Raw genomic sequence first — 17,225 nt, 5'->3', positions numbered from 1 at the left:
CCAGGTGACCCTCGCACAGCATAAAGTTAAAAGAACTGCCCTAGAGGAAACGGAACTCAGTACCAGGTGGGTTTGATCATTCATCCATCTCAGTGCCATCTGCCATCTCTGCTTCCTTGAGGTCTAGGAAAAGGGTCACATTTTTAAAGGTGATATTGGCCACGTCCCCTTCCAGTTTCAAAACTGCATTTCCCCGCTGTTAGGCAAACGTCTTATGCAAACCCGACGGCAGGAGAGAAACTCAACACGGAATGCAACTTCCAGAAATTCTGATTAGCCTCCGTCTTCCGCTTTGATCTGGCCCCGCAGCCCGGGCAGCTCCGCTGCCAGCGCTTCCTTCCCCGAGATCGCTCGTCTGCCAGGCTGCATTAATGAGATCCGTGTTGCGCCGGTTCCAGGGTCTGCTAAACATCAAAGGCACAAAAGAAGCCCCTAGTCCCTTCTTCCCCTCCCCTCTAAGCGATTATTTAGTCTCTCTCTGCAGCGGGAAGAGTCAAATCCCCCGCCCACGCCGAGGTGGGGAGACCTGGGGAAACACGCGGCCCCCTCCGGAGTCCGCTACAGAGCCTGCGGCTGCTTGGGGGGCAGAGTGGGCGGGGCCTGGGTGGTAATGGGGCGGGGCGCTCCGCCCGGGCGGGGCCAGACGGTGTGGAAGCGCGGGCGGGGTTGGCGGAGGGCCAAGCTCCTGGGGGCGGGGCCGGGTGCGGGAGGGCGGGGCCGGGTGCGGGAGGGCGGGGCCGGGTGCGGGAGGGCGGGGCCGGGTGCGGGAGGGCGGGGCCGGGTGCGGGAGGGCGGGGCCGGGTGCGGGAGGGCGGGGCGAGGTCGCCGGGCTGCAGTCCCGCGGGCGAGAGCTGGCTGAGCCGCGGCTCGGGACTGCTCACCTCCGGAGCGCTCGCGCGGGGATCGCGTCTCCGGCTCACTTTGCGGCCGGCTGTCCTCCTGCCCGCCTCGAGGGCCCCCGGCCGGAGTGCAGAGGGAGGGGGCCGCGCTCGCCAGCACCCCGCCGCCCTCCCCCGCTTGGGGGAAGAATGTGCCACCAGCTGTTCTCCGCTCGCGAGCGCTGTGCCCAGTAGTGAGGAACTTGGAGGAAGAAGAGACAAAGGCTGCTGTCGGGACGGGCGAGTTAGAGACTTGGGTTTGGGCGAACAAAAGGTGAGAAGGACAAGAAGGGACGGGGCAATGGCAGCGGGGGAGCCCCGCGGGCGCGCGTTCCCAGGAGTGGCGCCGTGACACGCATGGTTTCCCCGGACCCGCGGCGGCGCTGACTTCCGCGAGCCGGAGCGGCACTCGGCAAATCTGGGACTGCGCTGGAACAATGGATAACTTCTTCACCGAGGTGAGTGCGCTCCCAGTCCGACCTGGCCTCCGGAGCCCAGGGAGGGAGGCGACTGCCCACGCCGCGCGCCCTGGGTGCTTTTCCCTAAGCCCGGGAGGGCGCAACTTTCTGGGAGTCTCCTGAGAACACCCCCCGTCCCCCCCGCGGAGTCTCTGATGAGTAAGCCCAGGCAGGTTTTGTTTCGTCCTGTCCCGCGCTCGCACTTTGCTCCGGGAGGTAGCGAAGGTGCGTTTCCGTTTGCGTGGGTGGCTGGCTCTCGGGGCGCCCCGGGACACCCCGCGCCAGGTGAGGCGGCGCGCGCCAGGGCCCGGGCGGGGCGATCCGCCCGCTCGACTGCCCGGGTGCAGGAAGCCCAATAAAATGTTCAGCGGGGACCTGCCTTTCTCCAAGAAAGGTCTGGTCTGGTATTTCCTTTGCAAAACGTGCGGGCTTCCTGTGCAGGGGTTCAAACACTTCCAGAGGAGACGGCTTAATGAAGTGTGAGAAGGAGAGGCAAGAGTTTAATCAGTCACTGTTTTCCTTGCCTGCCGAACCTTGGAGACTTAAGTTCTTTGCTCGCTGAGAAGTGCTCTTTTAAGGCTTGGGATAATTCCAGACCCTGGGATCAAAAGATCATATATTTGTGTAGAGTGTCCATGCAGATTTTGAATTCGAATGTAAAGAAAATTTGTTTAGGGCTAACAATGGCTATTTTAATAGATGAAACGGATGCCCTCTTTAGGGTCGTTGAGGGTGGGACACTGAAACTTAACTTTAGAGCCCCTTTTCCCCCCTCTGGGATCGAGAGTTACTGTGGTTTCTTGGCTCCCTTTCCTTTCTTGGTTGTGTTTATTTAATAAATTCTGTTTAAGTTTGAGGTTTGAAGTGGCTCAAAGTAAACTTAGTTGAGTTGAGAGAGTCTGATGTGATTTTCGTTGAAAGCCAGGGCATGTTTTTTGAGTGCAGAACCGCCTTGGAGTCTTCCAGCAAATCAGATTGATGAGGGCTTGCCTCTGTGTTAGCCGACTTGGTTTATCTGATTTAATTGGATATAATATTTCAAGTCATTCTGCTTTCTGCATGCTCACTGACTATTCTCAGACAGCTCTTCATACTGGCCAAAGTGATAAATGCATTCTTGTTTGGTAGTCATATCTTGTTTTTAAAAGTGGTGTTTCAGATGTGATACCCACATTCATTGTGGAAGGAAGACTAGAAAGGAATTATCCATCAATACATATTTTTCCTTTTTTTTAAAAAGTGAAATATATATAATTATGAGACGCTAGCATTTTCTAGTCCATAGACCTTTGTTTTTATGCTTGTCAAAAGGCACCAGAACTTTCTGTAAGAGTTGCACGTTGTCCAGTGGTAAAGGGCCCTCGGGCTGCAGTGAGTTCCGGTGTTTAATTGCTTGCATCTGTCAGAAAACGGAGGCCCTGCCCCTAGGGCAATGATTCTTAACTTTGTTGTTTTTGTTTTTGTGTTCTGGGTTCCTTAGAAAATCTGATGAAAATAGAGAAATTTGTATTCAGTTTGCAGGGATCGCAGTCCTCCTGCAGTCTGTCTGAGCACCACGGGGGTCCGTGGCGCCCCTTGGGAAGAACTCTGCCCCCTAGTGCAAGTGGGGGAAACATCAGGATAACGCGCTACAGCGTCCTGATCTCGTGTTACCCGGTGAGACTTTGACTTTTCGAAGTACTGTCTTCGTCTTGCACTGGATACCTTAGTTCAGTATAAAGGGGCCTGATTGTTGGATTTTATTTCTGTGATCAATATCATTTTGCAGTTGGCCATTAGCGATCTTCTACTCTCTCCTCTTCATTTTGTAGACAGAATCTTAACCCAAAGATAAGAGTAAGTTCCTTGCCTGGCTTTGAAGAGCTTGTTCACGAATCCAGAGTCTTTTTCCTTTGCTGCTCGTGACTTTGGTATTTCTGGGAAATTTTCGCTTATTTAAGGTTATACTTTCAATCTTGTGATGTATGTGTATTACAATATTAATTTCTAATCAGCCATGAAATTTCTACCCTTAAACCTAATCACTTTGAGTGAGAAGGAAGCAGGGCCAGTCGGAGAGGCTAAATAGTGAGGTATTAATTGTAGACACACTCCTAACATAGATCCCAGCTCCCCTTTTTGTCTCTCATGTCTTGTAACACAGCATCCTTTTGTTAAATTGTCCAGTGAAGAAAATGCTGTAAAGTCCTGTTAGAATAGAAACAGTGAGTGTGGGAGTGATCTATTCCCAAGGACAGCTAAATTGGCCTCCTTATCACTAAGTAGAATCCTGTTCTCTACTTAACTTTTCCTATTGTGGCTTAGGGGTAAATGACTTGTTGCTTGTTGGACAACAGTTTAAAGCCAGTGCTAACAATTGGGGGAAAAAGTACTGAATGAGATGTTGTATATTTAGCTTTGTGTATGAATAGCCAAATAATAAGGAAATGGGAGCTGCCTTTGATTTGCAGCTGCTATTTCCAGCTAGACCAGGGTTTCTCAAACCTGGTACCACTGCTGAGTAATTCTTTGTTGTTGGAGGCTGTCCTGTGCGTTGTAGGAGGTTAAACACATCCCTGGACTCTACTCACCAATTGTTAACCCTATCCCCCAAGTTGTGACAACCCGAAAGGTCTGCAGACATTGCTGAATGACGGGAGCAAAATCACTCCCAGTTGAGATCCACTGAGCTAGACCTGTGAAGCAGTTACCTGGCAGTATTAATTCCTATTTGTGTTGCAGGCACAGCTTTGTCTGCACTTGCCTGTTTTAAATAGGATTTGGCTGGGTGTGGTGGCTCACACCTGTAATCCCAGCACTTTGGGAGGCTGAGGTGGGAGGATTGCTTGAGCCCAGGAGTTCAAGACCAGCTGGGGCAACATGGTGAAACCTCATCTCTGCAAAACTTAGCTAGGTGTGGTGGTGCGTACCTGTAGTTCCAGCCAGTCTGGAGGCTGAGGTGAGCCTAGGAGGTCCAGGCTGCAGTGAGCCATGATTGTGCCACTGCACTCCAGAGTAACAAAGCCTGTCTCACAAAATAGACTCTTACTGCCTGCTAGATTGATTGATTGATTAGATAGATAGATAGATAGATAGATAGATAGATAGATAGATAGATAGATAGATCGATCCTACTGCCCGCCGGGGGAAACTTGCAAAGCTTGTGCCTGTCAGCTGACAGCTGCTGACTTCAAAATGTTCTCCAGGATTAGAGAAACTGAGCATGCCACATTCCTCAGTTAGTTTCTTCATGGCCTTCATGAGAATTTTATGGCTTGTGTGTATGCTTTGGGGAAGCTTGTTTTTTTCAGCATTTCTAAGTAAGTTGTTAAGTTGACTTCAACCAGAAACTAAGTTTAGATGTGTCTGTAACCAGAAGCAATAATAATAAAAAAGCAAACAGAAAGTGGTCAACCAGCAAAGTGGCAAGGCTACTGTGCAAACTTATGTTGATGTGCTGAAGTGGACACTGTTTCCATGTCCTCAGGGCCAAGTACAGTGCCTGGAATATAGTAGGGGCCAGTAAGTACCAAATGAACTTGAGCTTTCTGTTTCCCTGTTAGGCAGAGGTGTGGCGTGTCTGTTCAAATACAAGATATTTGAGGATTATTAGTGAGACTAATCAAACACTTTGATTTTCAGAATAAATAAGTAAAATGTACATAAGTAAGATACAAATACAAATATAGAAAGCAGGTATTAATGTTTAAGGGATAAATTATAAATCGTTAGTGGAAAAGATTCCAGACATACTTATTTCTTACAGTCTGGTTCACTCTGGATTAGAACAAACTTCATTCTAAAGATGTTAAGTGGCAACACCAACCTCTTCCACTTGAGAAGGGACTGTGGTTGTGGTTGGTTATCTGGAGTTGTTCAAATAGCTTTTTAAGTGAGTAGAGTTCCCAAGCCTATTTTCTCCCCATTTGGTAGTGTATTTTTTTTGTTTGTAATCTATTGACATCTTTTCTCGTTAGAGAAAAATACAGATATTGGTATTTTTGGCAGCTTTCTCTCCTCACCCTCGATCATCTCTCCATGCGTAAAGGGGAACTGCTGAGGACTTCTTTTGTCACCAATTCCTGAAGGCAACTCCTTTGATGACTATAAAATCATAATCAGGAAATTAGCTGGGTCCCTTTCCCTTTTCTCAGAATGGAAATATAGTGTGTTGCCTTTTCTCTGTAGTTTGAAAAGATTTCTTTTGTCAAGTACTCATTTTTTTTTTTTGCCCCTGCCATGTTGGGGACAGCAAAGCCAGGGGGAGCAGCTGCAGCGGGACAGTTGTTGCAGCAGGAGCAATGAGCTGTCTGGCCCGGGCGGGCAGGGTAGGACTGCTTCCTCACTCCATATCATGTGGCCAGCTGTTCCTGCAAAATCAGGCACAAACCAGGAACAAGCTGGCATGGGCAGATCCTTCACTGTTTAACCAGAGTGGTGGAGGGAGAGAGCAGTGTTTGCTTTTCCAGTTTAGCTGGCTTTAAGTGTACTCACCTTTGAAGATATAAACCTTGAACGTGCTCTCCTGCTGTTGCAATTGGTAGGACATGGAGTATCTTATTATTATTACTATTATTATTATTATTGTTTTGAGGCGGAATTTTGCTCTTGTTGCCCAGGCTGGAGTGCAATGGAGCGATCTCTGCTCACCGCAACCTCCGCCTCCCGGGTTTAAGCGAGTCTCCTGCCTGAGCCTCCCGAGTAGCTGGGATTGCTGGGATTACAGGCATGCGCCACCATGCCTGGCTAATTTTGTATTTTTAATGGAGATGGGGTTTCTCCATGTTGGTCAGGCTGGTCTCGAACTCCCGACCTCAGGTGATCTGTCTGCCATGGCTTCCCAAAGTGCTGGGATTACAGGTGTGAGCCACCACGCCCAGCTGGAGTACCTTATTATTAATGAATTTCAACAGTTTGGGTTTAGAGTAACTGATATATAACATTTTCATGTCACTAGCTTGCAGGGGATGTTCAAGAATGAGCCTCTGGTGAAGTCTGGATTAAGCATTTCCCCTTGCCTAACTGCCCCCAGGCTGAGTGCAAAGTGCCCTATTTTAGCAGCAGCGCTTGGCTCCCTCCGATGGGATCTCAGCCAGATGCTCTAAATCCTGGACTTGAGCTCTCTGGTCTGTAAATGGCCGTAATAGTTGCATGGTTATCAGCCAAATTTGAGAGAAGACGTACAGAGCACTTGGCACATAGTAGGTGAGTAATAACAAAGCCTTGGTCGTAGTAACCGTATTTTGAAATGAAGAACAAGTGGCCCTTGGTGAATGGAATGTCAGTACTCCTGGTGCAAGGAAATCTCGACCTTAGAGCTTTTGTTCTGAAGTAGCTTCCTGTGGTGTGTTGCATTTATTTGTTTTCTCTTTTTCAGCCTGTACATTTCTGGCAGATTTTGTATTTCCAGAATTCTGTCTAAAGCATGTTCCTATTGCTTATAAAATTAAGTCCACATTCCTCAGTCTGGTTTTCAAGGCTTTCTGATCTTGTAGCTCTCTATTCTTTTCTCCCACGTGATTCTACACCAGAGGATCTGTTACCCAATTCTACTATATTCTTTGTACGGGCAGGCCGCTCTGCCTATCGGATGTCCCGCCTGTCTGGCTCCTTTTTGAAACCATCGCTAACAGGTCTAGTTCATGGTGACCTCTATTCTCCGTCGTCTGAACCTGGCTCTCTTTCTGTCTTGGTCTTGTTAGGAGGGATTTACTGCTGTTAGCTAGAGGCTTTACATCCTTTACAAACCCTCTCCCATTTTCAAATGAGTAAACAGCCTTGAGAGGTTACATATCTTCTTTGTAAGTAAGTTTCATCACTTCCTTGGTATTGAAAGGTCCTCATGGTTGAGATTCAATCCTTGCATAACGGTTATTTTCAGATTATTTTATGGCGGGAAGGGGAGATGCTTCTAACTTTTTTCCTTGATTATGAAGCATTTTATAGTTCTTTGAAGACAATCATAAATGTGGCTGGTGTTTCTTGATTATAGTCAGCATCGCACTCAGTATCTGTGGGTTCTGCATCTCTGGATTCAACCAACCTCTGATTGAAAATATTAAAGAAAAAAATTGCATCTGTACTGAACATGTAGACTTTTCCCCATGGATTGTGGTATCTGGGAAAGGTCTTGGAACCAATTCCCTACAGATACATAGGGACAACTGTACTTACCATGTGCCAGGCACATTGCTGGCACTTCACATTTCATAACTCATTTAATCCCTTGAACAACCCTACGGGAAAGGCTCTATAATTATACCCGCTCCATAGATGAAGAAAGTGAGGCACAGAGAGGTTAACTGACTCAGTGTCACACAGCTAGAAAATGATAGCCAGGATTTGAACCCAGACAGGCTGTGTCCAGAGCCACAGAGAGTTCTTCACTGCCACGCTTTTCTGTCCCGTTGATGTCCTTTGCCTTAAACCTGCATCATCGTTCTCTAGGCTTTCTGATGAAATGCCCTGAAAGGGGGCAGTTAGTAAATGATTTTCAAGTGGAAAACTGCGTGGGAGTTTGGGAAAGCAAGTAGTCCATGCCCTAGAAATGTTGAAAACTCCTTAGGAAAATGTTCATCAGCTTTTAAACATGCCACTGATTTTTATTTGGTTTGCTTTTTACTTAGGAAAGCCAAGTGACTTCTGTTTCCTTGTAAAAATCTGCGTGTGTGTGTCTGTGTGTGTGTGTTTTGTTGTTGTTTTTTGAGATGGAGTCTCGCTCTGTCACCCAGGCTGGAGTACAGTGGCGTGATCTCGGCTCACTGCAACCTCCACCTCCCAGGTTCAAGTGATTCTCCTGCCTCAGCCTCCCAAGCAGCTGGGACTACAGGTGTCCACCACCACGCCCGGCTAACTTTTTGTAGTTTTAGTAGAGATGGGATTTCACCTTGTTGGCCAGGATGGTCTCTATTTCCTGACCTTGTGATCCGCCTGCCTCAGCCTCCCAAAGTGCTGGGATTACAGGCGTGAGCCATCATGCCCGACCCATAAAGTGTTGTTTTAAAGTGTGGTTTCTAAAACTGGTTGTCCAAACCTCATGAGGATGGTAGGAAGGTTTACATGCTAAAGCACTTAGGGCCGTGTGCTCATTCTTGTAATCCCAGCACTTTGGGAGGCCGAGGCAGGTGGATCACCTGAGGTCAGGAGTTCGAGACCAGCCTGGCCAACGTAGTGAAACCCTGTCTCTAATAAAATACAAAAATTAGCTGGGCGGGATGGCATGGGCCTGTAATCGCAACTACTTGGAAGGCTGAGGCAGGAGAATCACTTGAACCCGGGAGGCGGAGATTTTCAGTGAGCCGAGATCACGCCACAGCACTCCAGCCTGGGCGGCAGCGCACGACTGTCTCAAAAACAAAAACAAAAACAATTAATAAAAATAAAAACTATTAAAACAAAGCTCTTAGAAAACAAGATCATTTGAGAGGTGTTTATTTTTTATTTATGTTATGTTATTTTATTTTATTTTTATTTTTTGAGACAGAGTCTCACTTTGTCGCCCAGGCTGGAGTGCAGTGGCGCAATCTTGGCTCACTGCAAACTCCGTCTCCCGGGTTCACACCATTCTCCTGCCTCAGCCTCCCAAGTAGCTGGGACTACAGGCGCCCGCCACCATGCCTGGCTAATTTTTTGTATTTTTAGTAGAGATGGGGTTTCACCGTGTTAGCCAGGATGGTCTTGATCTCCTGACCTTGTGATCTGCCCGCCTTGGCCTCCCAAAGTGCTGGGATTACAGGTGGGAGCCACTGCGCCCGGCTGAGAAATATTTATTAAAAGAAAATGTGGGACTCACTTGTCTCCTCAATTCCAGCTGTCAATTAGTGAAGTATTACTTGAGGTTTTTGGATAGAACCTTCTTTTTCAATGAAAGATTCTGAGTGCTTTGTCGGAGTTTCTTCTTATCTATCATTTGCTTGTTAGCTTATTGATGCCCATGGAACAGTTATTGACAGCACATTGGATCGTTTTTCAAGAATATTCCTTGAATAAAACATTTTGCTCTCTTGCTTAGAGGTGTTCAGAAAATATTTCCGCCAGGCCTGTAGTAAATGTCGCACCTCATGTCACATGACATCATGTCATCTAATTCTGCCAGTTACAGGAAAAGATGTTAGAATTTTGGGGGCAAAGCCACAACACATCTGTTGAAATACAGCTGGAACAAGGGAGAACACACGGGACTCGTCCAACTAATAGCTCTACCTTCACCCAGTCCGACTCCCCTCCTGCTCTTAAGGATTAAAATTGTCTCCATATAAAAGCATTTTAAATTGTGGCAGTTAAAAAAATGACATTTATGTCAGAAAAGAAAAGGTAGGCAAAGTTGAATTTTTAGTTGAGAGTAGGGATGTTTGCCTTTACTATCTTTTGGTGCTTTAAGGGCCAAGATAAAACAAGATATAGAGATGTTGGGATAGAATGGAGGTTTTGGGTTCCAGAATTCCATCATTTAAAAAAAAGTCATCGTTTGTTTGGTTTTTGGAGGGTTAGTCAATAATATCTGAGTGGTATCCATTGACAGTGGTAAATATTGACAGGGGAGGAAGGTGTATTTATCTCTGAAGAGTCTGTGCTCATGAGATGTACTTTGTGTGTTGAAATTCTGTTTACACCAGGCATGGTGGCTCACGCCTGTAATCCCAGCACTTTGGGAGGCCTAAGCAGGTGGATCATGAGGTCAGGAGATCGAGACTATGCTGGCTAACATGGTGAAACCCCAGCTCTACTAAAAATATAAAAAATTAGCTGGGCATGGTGGCGGACATCTGTAGTCCCAGCTACTCAGGAGGCTGAGGCAGGAGAATGGTGTGAACCCGGGAGGAAGCAAAAGACACAAAGAAGCTCCCATGGTGCAGCTCTTCATGTTTTGTGGTAGACGCATTGAGACTTTTTTTCTATGCCTTCATATATGTATGTTTCTGATAAAACACACCTGTAACGTTTTTCACTGAAGAGTTGATTGAAAAAAGCTTTAAATATCATTTGTGGGGCCAGAGGCAAGAGTACAAATTCAGGCCCCATATCACATATCTAAACATTTAAAAGTTATAAATCATGCTTACAAATTGGTAAATAAAATGACTTCTACTCTGCCTGGACAAATACATCTGTCATTAGGACAGAATCAACAAACATGTTTCTGGCTATGGATTTTATTGCTGATAGCAAAATATCAAACATGAGTGAATTTAATTACAGTTGCCTGTGTCTGGGTATTCTGTGGATGTTTCATGAGTAATAAAGACATATACTCCATAGTATATTTTCATAAATCTATTTTTCGTGTTCATATTTTAGCGAACTCCCTAGTTACGTGGTTATAGTCAAGATTTTCACAATGGTTTGTTTTACGGACAATAATACCATGGTGGAGAACCTTTCTTTGTGGTTCTTAGATTGTTCTTTCTTTTTTTGCAGGGACAGAGTCTTGCTGTTTCGCCCAGGCTGGAGTGTAGTGGTGCAATCTTGGCTCACTGCAACCTCCACCTCCTGAGTTCAAGCAATCCTCCTGCTTCAGCCTCCCCAAGTAGCTGGGATTACAAGTGTGTGCCACCATGCCTGGCTAATTTTTGTATTTTCAGTAGAGACGGGGTTTCATCATGTTGGCCAGGCTGATCTCAAGCTTGTGACCTCAATTGATCCACTTGCCTTGGCCTCCCGAAGTTCTGGAATTACAGGTGTGAGCCACCCCACCTGGCCAGATTGTTCTTTTCTTAATCTAAGTCTAGAGATGGCCTGCTTTGCTGAGGCAGAACAGTAGTTACTGACCTTATCAATGAAATTCATACACCAATATTTAGATTAAAAAAAGAATGAGATTGCATATGATAGATTATTGATTTTAGGAAGTACTACAAAGTATTTTAATTTCATTATCCAGATTGAAAATCCATGATCTGAAAATCCAATGTTTGAAATGCTCCCAAATTGGAAACTTTAAAAAAAATTTATTGTTTATTGATACATATTAGATTTACGTATTTTCCAGGTACCTGTGATCATTTGATACATTCATATAATCACATCAAGGTCATTGGGATATGCATTACCTTAAATTGTTATCTTTATGCTAGGGATATTCAAATTATCCTCTTAGGATATTTTGAAATAGGTATTTCGAAATGTACAGTCAATTAATGTTAACCATAGCCACTCTATTGAGTGCCGAAATGACACTCAAAGAAAATGCTCTTTGGAGCATTTTGGAGTTTGGATTTTCGGATTAGGGATGCTGAACTGGTATATTGCAAATATTCCAAATTCTGAAACACTTTTGGCACCAAGCCTTTTGGATAAGAGATAACCAAGGATTCTGTATAAATCATTATTATTGATATTGTGATTTATTACCATTTCTTAAATCAGGTATTTCTGAAGTTCTTTATAACTTTGCAGTGCTGTGTATGTTATAAAGAAAACTGAGGCCAGGGCACGGTGGCTCATGCCTGTAACCTCAGCACTTTGGGATGCCGAGGCTGGTGGATTACTTGTGGTCAGGAGTTCGAGACCAGCCTGGCCAACAAAGTGAAACCTCATCTCTACTAAAAATACAAAAATTAGCCAGATGTGGTAGCATGCACCTGTAATCCCAGCTACTTGGGAAGGCTGAGGCGGGAGAATCACTTGAACCCAGGAGGCAGAGGTTAGGGTGGCAACCCAGGCAACAGAATAAGATTCCATCTCAAAAAAGAAAAAAAAAAATGTATTTTCAGAGAATATATCGTAATGCATATTGACCAGAAAATGGTCTATATGAAATGTTTGGGAATTAGGTCTATGTGAATCTTTTCCTTCTCAGTCATGCAGATATTTTCTTTCATTCTGATTTTTAAGTATTTTCTTGAATTATTAACTTTTATTGCATGTTTCACATCCATGTCCTCTCTGATTGAGGAAAAGTTTTCTCTAAAATTATTCAAAACATTTGTTAAGCTAAATGGCCAAATTATTTCTGTTTGGGTTTTGGGAAACTTTTGCTAATATTATTAATAGTAAGTGATGGTTGATACTAAATAACTCCCGCCAATAGAAATTCAAAATTAATATCACTTTCCAACTATGACCGTGATTTGTACTTTATTTGAGGAGTTTCTTCATATTTACTTATTTTATTTTATTTTTTTTTGCCATTTTGATGTGCGGGGGTATCCGGGTCCAAGAGTAGTCTGCCATTCTTCCTGTGGATTTATCATCAATTATGTTATATGAATATTTTGAGTTGTTTCTAGAAAATAGCACATGAACGCTTTTGTACCTACGTCGTTGCGTGCTTATTTGATTATTTCCCCAGGAGTAAAATTTCGCGGGAGTGGAAATGTTGGATCACAAAGTTTGCAGGTTTTTATATGGATTATTTGGCAGTGGAAGTTTCATGAGAGGTGTCAGTGCAGCTGGTAGTGGCACAGCTGAGATACCCTGTCATGACATATTTATGACCCCGGAGATTTTGTAACTCCTTACCAGAAGCTTAAGGAAATACATTGATTAGCGGAGGAAGTTAGCTCATGATACTAGATTTTCGTTTCCATTTTTAGGCCTTCTGTGAACCAGGAGAAGGCAGTCTTTTCTGTTAATTGCAAACAAGGCTGTTGATTCCCATGCTCCACCCCACCCCCAGCGTGGTTGCTGATGTTCATTTAAGGCCAAAGCACACTCAAGGGACTAGGCTGTACATTGCATGGGGAGCCAGTGGACATTCATTTGGAGAATTATTTGTATGGATTTTTACTTTATTTTATTTTTTTTGAGATAGCGTCTCACTCTGTCATCTAGGCTGGAGTGCGGTGGTGCAGTCATGGCTCCCTGCAGCCTCGATCTCTTTGGCTCCAGCGATCCTCCCACCTCAGCCTCCTGAGTAGCTGGGACCACAGGCCTGTGCCACATCACCTGGCTAATGATTACATTTTTTGTAGAAATGAGCTCTCCCTGTTTTGCCCAGGCTGGTCTTGAACTCCTGAACTCAAGGGATTCTTCCCCTTTGGCCTCCTAAAGTGCTGGGATTGTAAGTGCGAGCCATCGCACTTGGCCAATTTTTCTGATTTTTTTTTTTTCCCCCAAGATGGAGTCTCACTCTGTCGCCCTGGCTGGAGTGCAGTGGTGCCGATCTCGGCTCACTGCAAGCTCCGCCTCCCGGGTTCATGCCATTCTCCTGCCTCAGCCTCTCGGTTAGCTGGGACTACAGGCTCCCGCCACTGCGCCCGGCTAATTTTTTGTATTTTTTAGTAGAGACGGAGTTTCACTGTGTTAGCCAGGATGGTCTCGATCTCCTGACCTCGTGATCTGCCCGCCTCGGCCTCCCAAAGTGCTGGGATTACAGGCGCGAGCCACTGCGCCCGGCCAATTTTTCTGATTTTTATTTCTTCGCATTATAGTATGCTTGTGAGTTAACCCTAGGCGACAGCAGTTACTGTGTCGTGATGGTTCACACGTTAGGTGGCCAGGATGTTAGGGAGTGTGTGGGTGTGGGTGTGGGTGTGGGTGTGGGTGTGGGTATGGGTGTGTTTAAGGCTTTTTATTTATTAACCTGGGAAATCTTTCTGGACTTTGAAATAAGAGTTTAGTGCCAGGTGAAAATGCAGTGCATCTATGACAATGTATATACCATTGTCATGTAATACAGGTTTACTTCTGTCTGTTTCTACCCATGTTTTGTTCTTCTCATGATGTGACCCAGGGAGATTTAGCAGTTGAAGGCTGAAGAAACTAGAACTCTTGTTGAAACTGGGCGAGTTACATTGCAGGAAAAAACACAAGTTCACCCTCCTCTCCCCTTCCCTCCCCTCCCTTCTTTTCTTTTTTCTTTTCTTTCTTTTTTGATATAGAGTCTTGCTCTGTCTCTGAAGCTGGAATGCAGTGGCACTATCACAGATCACTGCAGCCTCGACCTCCCAGGCTCAGGGGATCCTCTTGCCTCAGCCTCCTGAGTAGCTGGGACCACAGGCATGTGCCACCTTGCCCAGCTAATTTTCAAATTTTTTGTAGAGATAAGGTCTCACTATGTTGCCCAGGCTGGTCTTGAACTCCTGGGCCCAAGCTGTCCTCCCTCCTCAGCCTCCCAGAGTGCTGGGATTATAAGTGTAGGCCATCACACATGGCTTAGCACAACTTTGTAAAACTCACCTGTCCAGATGGCTGAGCTAACCATTCTCAGAAACCAAACTGCAACCCTAGAGCAGATACGTGAACACTTTGCCTTGGCCTAGGATTCTGAAGACAGTGACCATGGACCTGCTGGCTAGCCTTGCCTCCTCTGATGCCTGCTGCAGCTCACACTCTCCTCTCCTGACCCTAGAGGCTGCTGAACGGGTGGCCCTTCACACACTCCTTTTAGACCAGCAACACATTGAGCTGTTTCAGCCTTCCCTTGCACTTCATTTTCTAGAGAGCTGCGCATCTATTTGGATCTTACTTTTATCTCCCCAAATTTGTTACTGTTGTTGTTTTATCTCTCTGAAAGTTTGCTGTTACAACCTGGATTCTCTTAACATCTGATTATCTGATTATTGCAGGGGGCTTGGAGCTAAGGGCTAAGGTGTGCAGTCCTCTGGGAGTTTTCCCCCTCGGATTCTCAGATGTGGGCACATGTGCCCTTTTTTCAGATCTTCTGAACCCTGGCACCCTTGATTTTTTATTTTTATTTATTTTTATTTTTTTTAGACGGAGTCTTGCTTTCTCACCCAGGCTGGAGTGCAGTGGTGGGATCTTGGTTCACTGCAGCCTCCGCCTCCTGGATTCCAGTGATTTGCCTGCCTCAGCCTCTGGAGTAGCTGGGATTACAGTCACGCACCACCACGCCTGGCTAATTTTTGTATTTTTAGTAGAGACGGGGTTTCACCATGTTGGCCAGGGTGGTCTCAAACTCTTGACCTCAGGTGATCCACCTGCCTCAGCCTCCCAAAATGCTAGGATTACAGGTGGGAGCCACTGTGCCCGGCCCCCTTGATGTTTTTGGCCAGATCAGTCTTTGTTGTGGTGGTGGTGGAGGGGTGGTGGCTGTCCTGCCTATGGTAGGATTCTGAGCAACATCCCTGGTCTTGAATCAGTAGATGCCAGGAACATGCCCTCACCTCCTGGTTGTGACAACCAACTGTCTTCAGATATCACTAGGAGGCAAAATTACTTCCAGTTGAGCACAACTGTATCATGTCTATACTCTTAGGGCCACAGATTAAATTTGTTAGTATTTTTTCGATCTTCCTCATCTCCACTGTTTCCTTTTTTTTTCTTCTCTCTTTTCTTTTTTCAGACCCTGAATTCCAGCAGATCTACTGTTTCCTAATGGCCTTTCACAGTAGGAAATGTGTGGGAGACCACACATTTATCAGTGTTGAAATTTTATTCTTTGGGATCCAGACTCTCCCCATGAGGTATAGGCATTTACAATCATTATTTACAATCATGTGTTCAGTTGTTCAGCCTAGTTAGAATATTCCCGGCCAGCTGGAACCACTGCCCTAAGGCTTTCATTGGTCCTCGTTCTCGGACCCCTCACCCCCTAAGTGCTTTTTTAGGTCCTTTCCCTAGAGTGTTAGAGAAATATTTATTATACTGAGTAATTAAACTGACAGTTATTCTCTACTAGGAAAAAGAAGGTCGTATTATCTCGTAAAGCTTTGAGGGCATGTCAAGTTGTGTCAAGGTAAATTACATCTGCTGCCTTCTCCCACATATATCTTGTATAGTTTTATTCTGGTATATATTTATTTTATTTTGTTTTATCTTACTTTATTTTATTTTATTTATTTTTAATTTATTTTATTTTAATTTCATCTTATGTTATTTTTAGAGATGGAGTCTTGCCCTGTCGCCTAGGCTGGAGTGCGGTGGCGCGATCTTGGCCCACTGCAACTTCCACCTCTCAGGTTCAAGCGATTCTCCTACCTCAGCCTGCCGAGTAGCTGGGATTACAGGCGCGTGCCACCACGCCTGGCTAATTTTTGTATTTTAGTAGAGACAGGGTTTCACCATGTTGGTCAGGCTGGTCTCAAATTCCTGACCTCAAATGATTCGCCCACCTCAGCCTCCCAAAGTGCTGGGATTACAGGCGTGAGCCACCGCACCTGGCCTATTCTGGTATACATTTTTTTAAAAAGTCTAGACTCAGAAGTCACCCAAATAGTACAGAGAAGCCCTTTCTGTGTACCTGCCACATCCCTGGTAGTGACATCTTACGTAACAAAATACAGTGTCAAAATCAGGAAATTGACATTCCTGCAGTCTACAGGCCTTCTTCATGTTTCACCAGTTTGGCATGCATGCATTTTTTATGTGTGTGTGATTCTGAACAGTGTTAACACATGTATGGACTTGTATAACCACCTGCAGTCACAATACAGAACTGTTCCATGACAGTCCCTTAGGCTCGCCTTTGGTAGCACCCCAGCCTCCCTCCCTCTAACCCCTCACACCTACGTCTTTTTTCTCCTTCTCTATAGTTTTGTTCTTTGAGAGTATTGTATAAATGGAATTGATCAGTACATATTCTTTTGAGATGGACTTTTCACTCAGTGCCTTTGCCTCCCATCCATGTTGGTACACATGTCAGTTTTGTTCCTTTTTATTATTAAGTGGTATTGCATTGTTCAGGAACACTTTTATTTATTTTGTTTATCTTATTTTATTTTTTGAGATGGAGTCAGGCTCTGTTGCTCAGGCTGGAGTGCAGTGGTGCAGTGTCGGGTTACTGCGGCCTCTGCCTCCCGGGTTAAAGCGATTCTCCTGCCTCAGACTCCCTAGTAGCTGGGTTTAGTGGTGTGTACCACCATGCCAATTTTTTTTCTTTTTTTTTTTTTTTGAGAGACCGAGTCTCGCTCTGTCGCCAGGCTGGAGTGCAGTGGCACAATCTTAGCTTATTGCAGTCTCCACCTCCCGAGTTCAAATGATTCTCTTGCCTCAGCCTCCCAGGTAGCTG

The 17,225-nt window shown here is 45.3% G+C and overlaps 1 protein-coding gene across 2 annotated transcripts in view; it reads left to right on the top strand.

Moving 5' to 3' along the window:
• Window positions 1-839: 839 nt before the first annotated feature.
• The window catches only part of MYO10 (myosin X), a 276,287-nt gene continuing 259,901 nt past the window's right edge, over window positions 840-17,225 (top strand). The window contains exon 1 of one of the 2 annotated variants that reach the window (XM_010356336.2): window positions 840-1,336. In XM_010356336.2, the coding sequence (XP_010354638.2) occupies window positions 1,316-1,336 (21 nt within the window). In that variant the 5' untranslated portion in view covers window positions 840-1,315. The remainder of the gene's footprint in view (window positions 1,337-17,225) is intronic. The other variant, XM_030927220.1, reaches the window with a different exon arrangement.

The sequence above is a fragment of the Rhinopithecus roxellana genome, chromosome 3, assembly GCF_007565055.1.
Source record: "Rhinopithecus roxellana isolate Shanxi Qingling chromosome 3, ASM756505v1, whole genome shotgun sequence".
NCBI classification, from domain to species: Eukaryota; Metazoa; Chordata; class Mammalia; order Primates; family Cercopithecidae; genus Rhinopithecus; species Rhinopithecus roxellana.
Note: the sequence above shows the minus strand (reverse complement) of the source record. Positions and strands in the feature narration are given on the sequence as shown.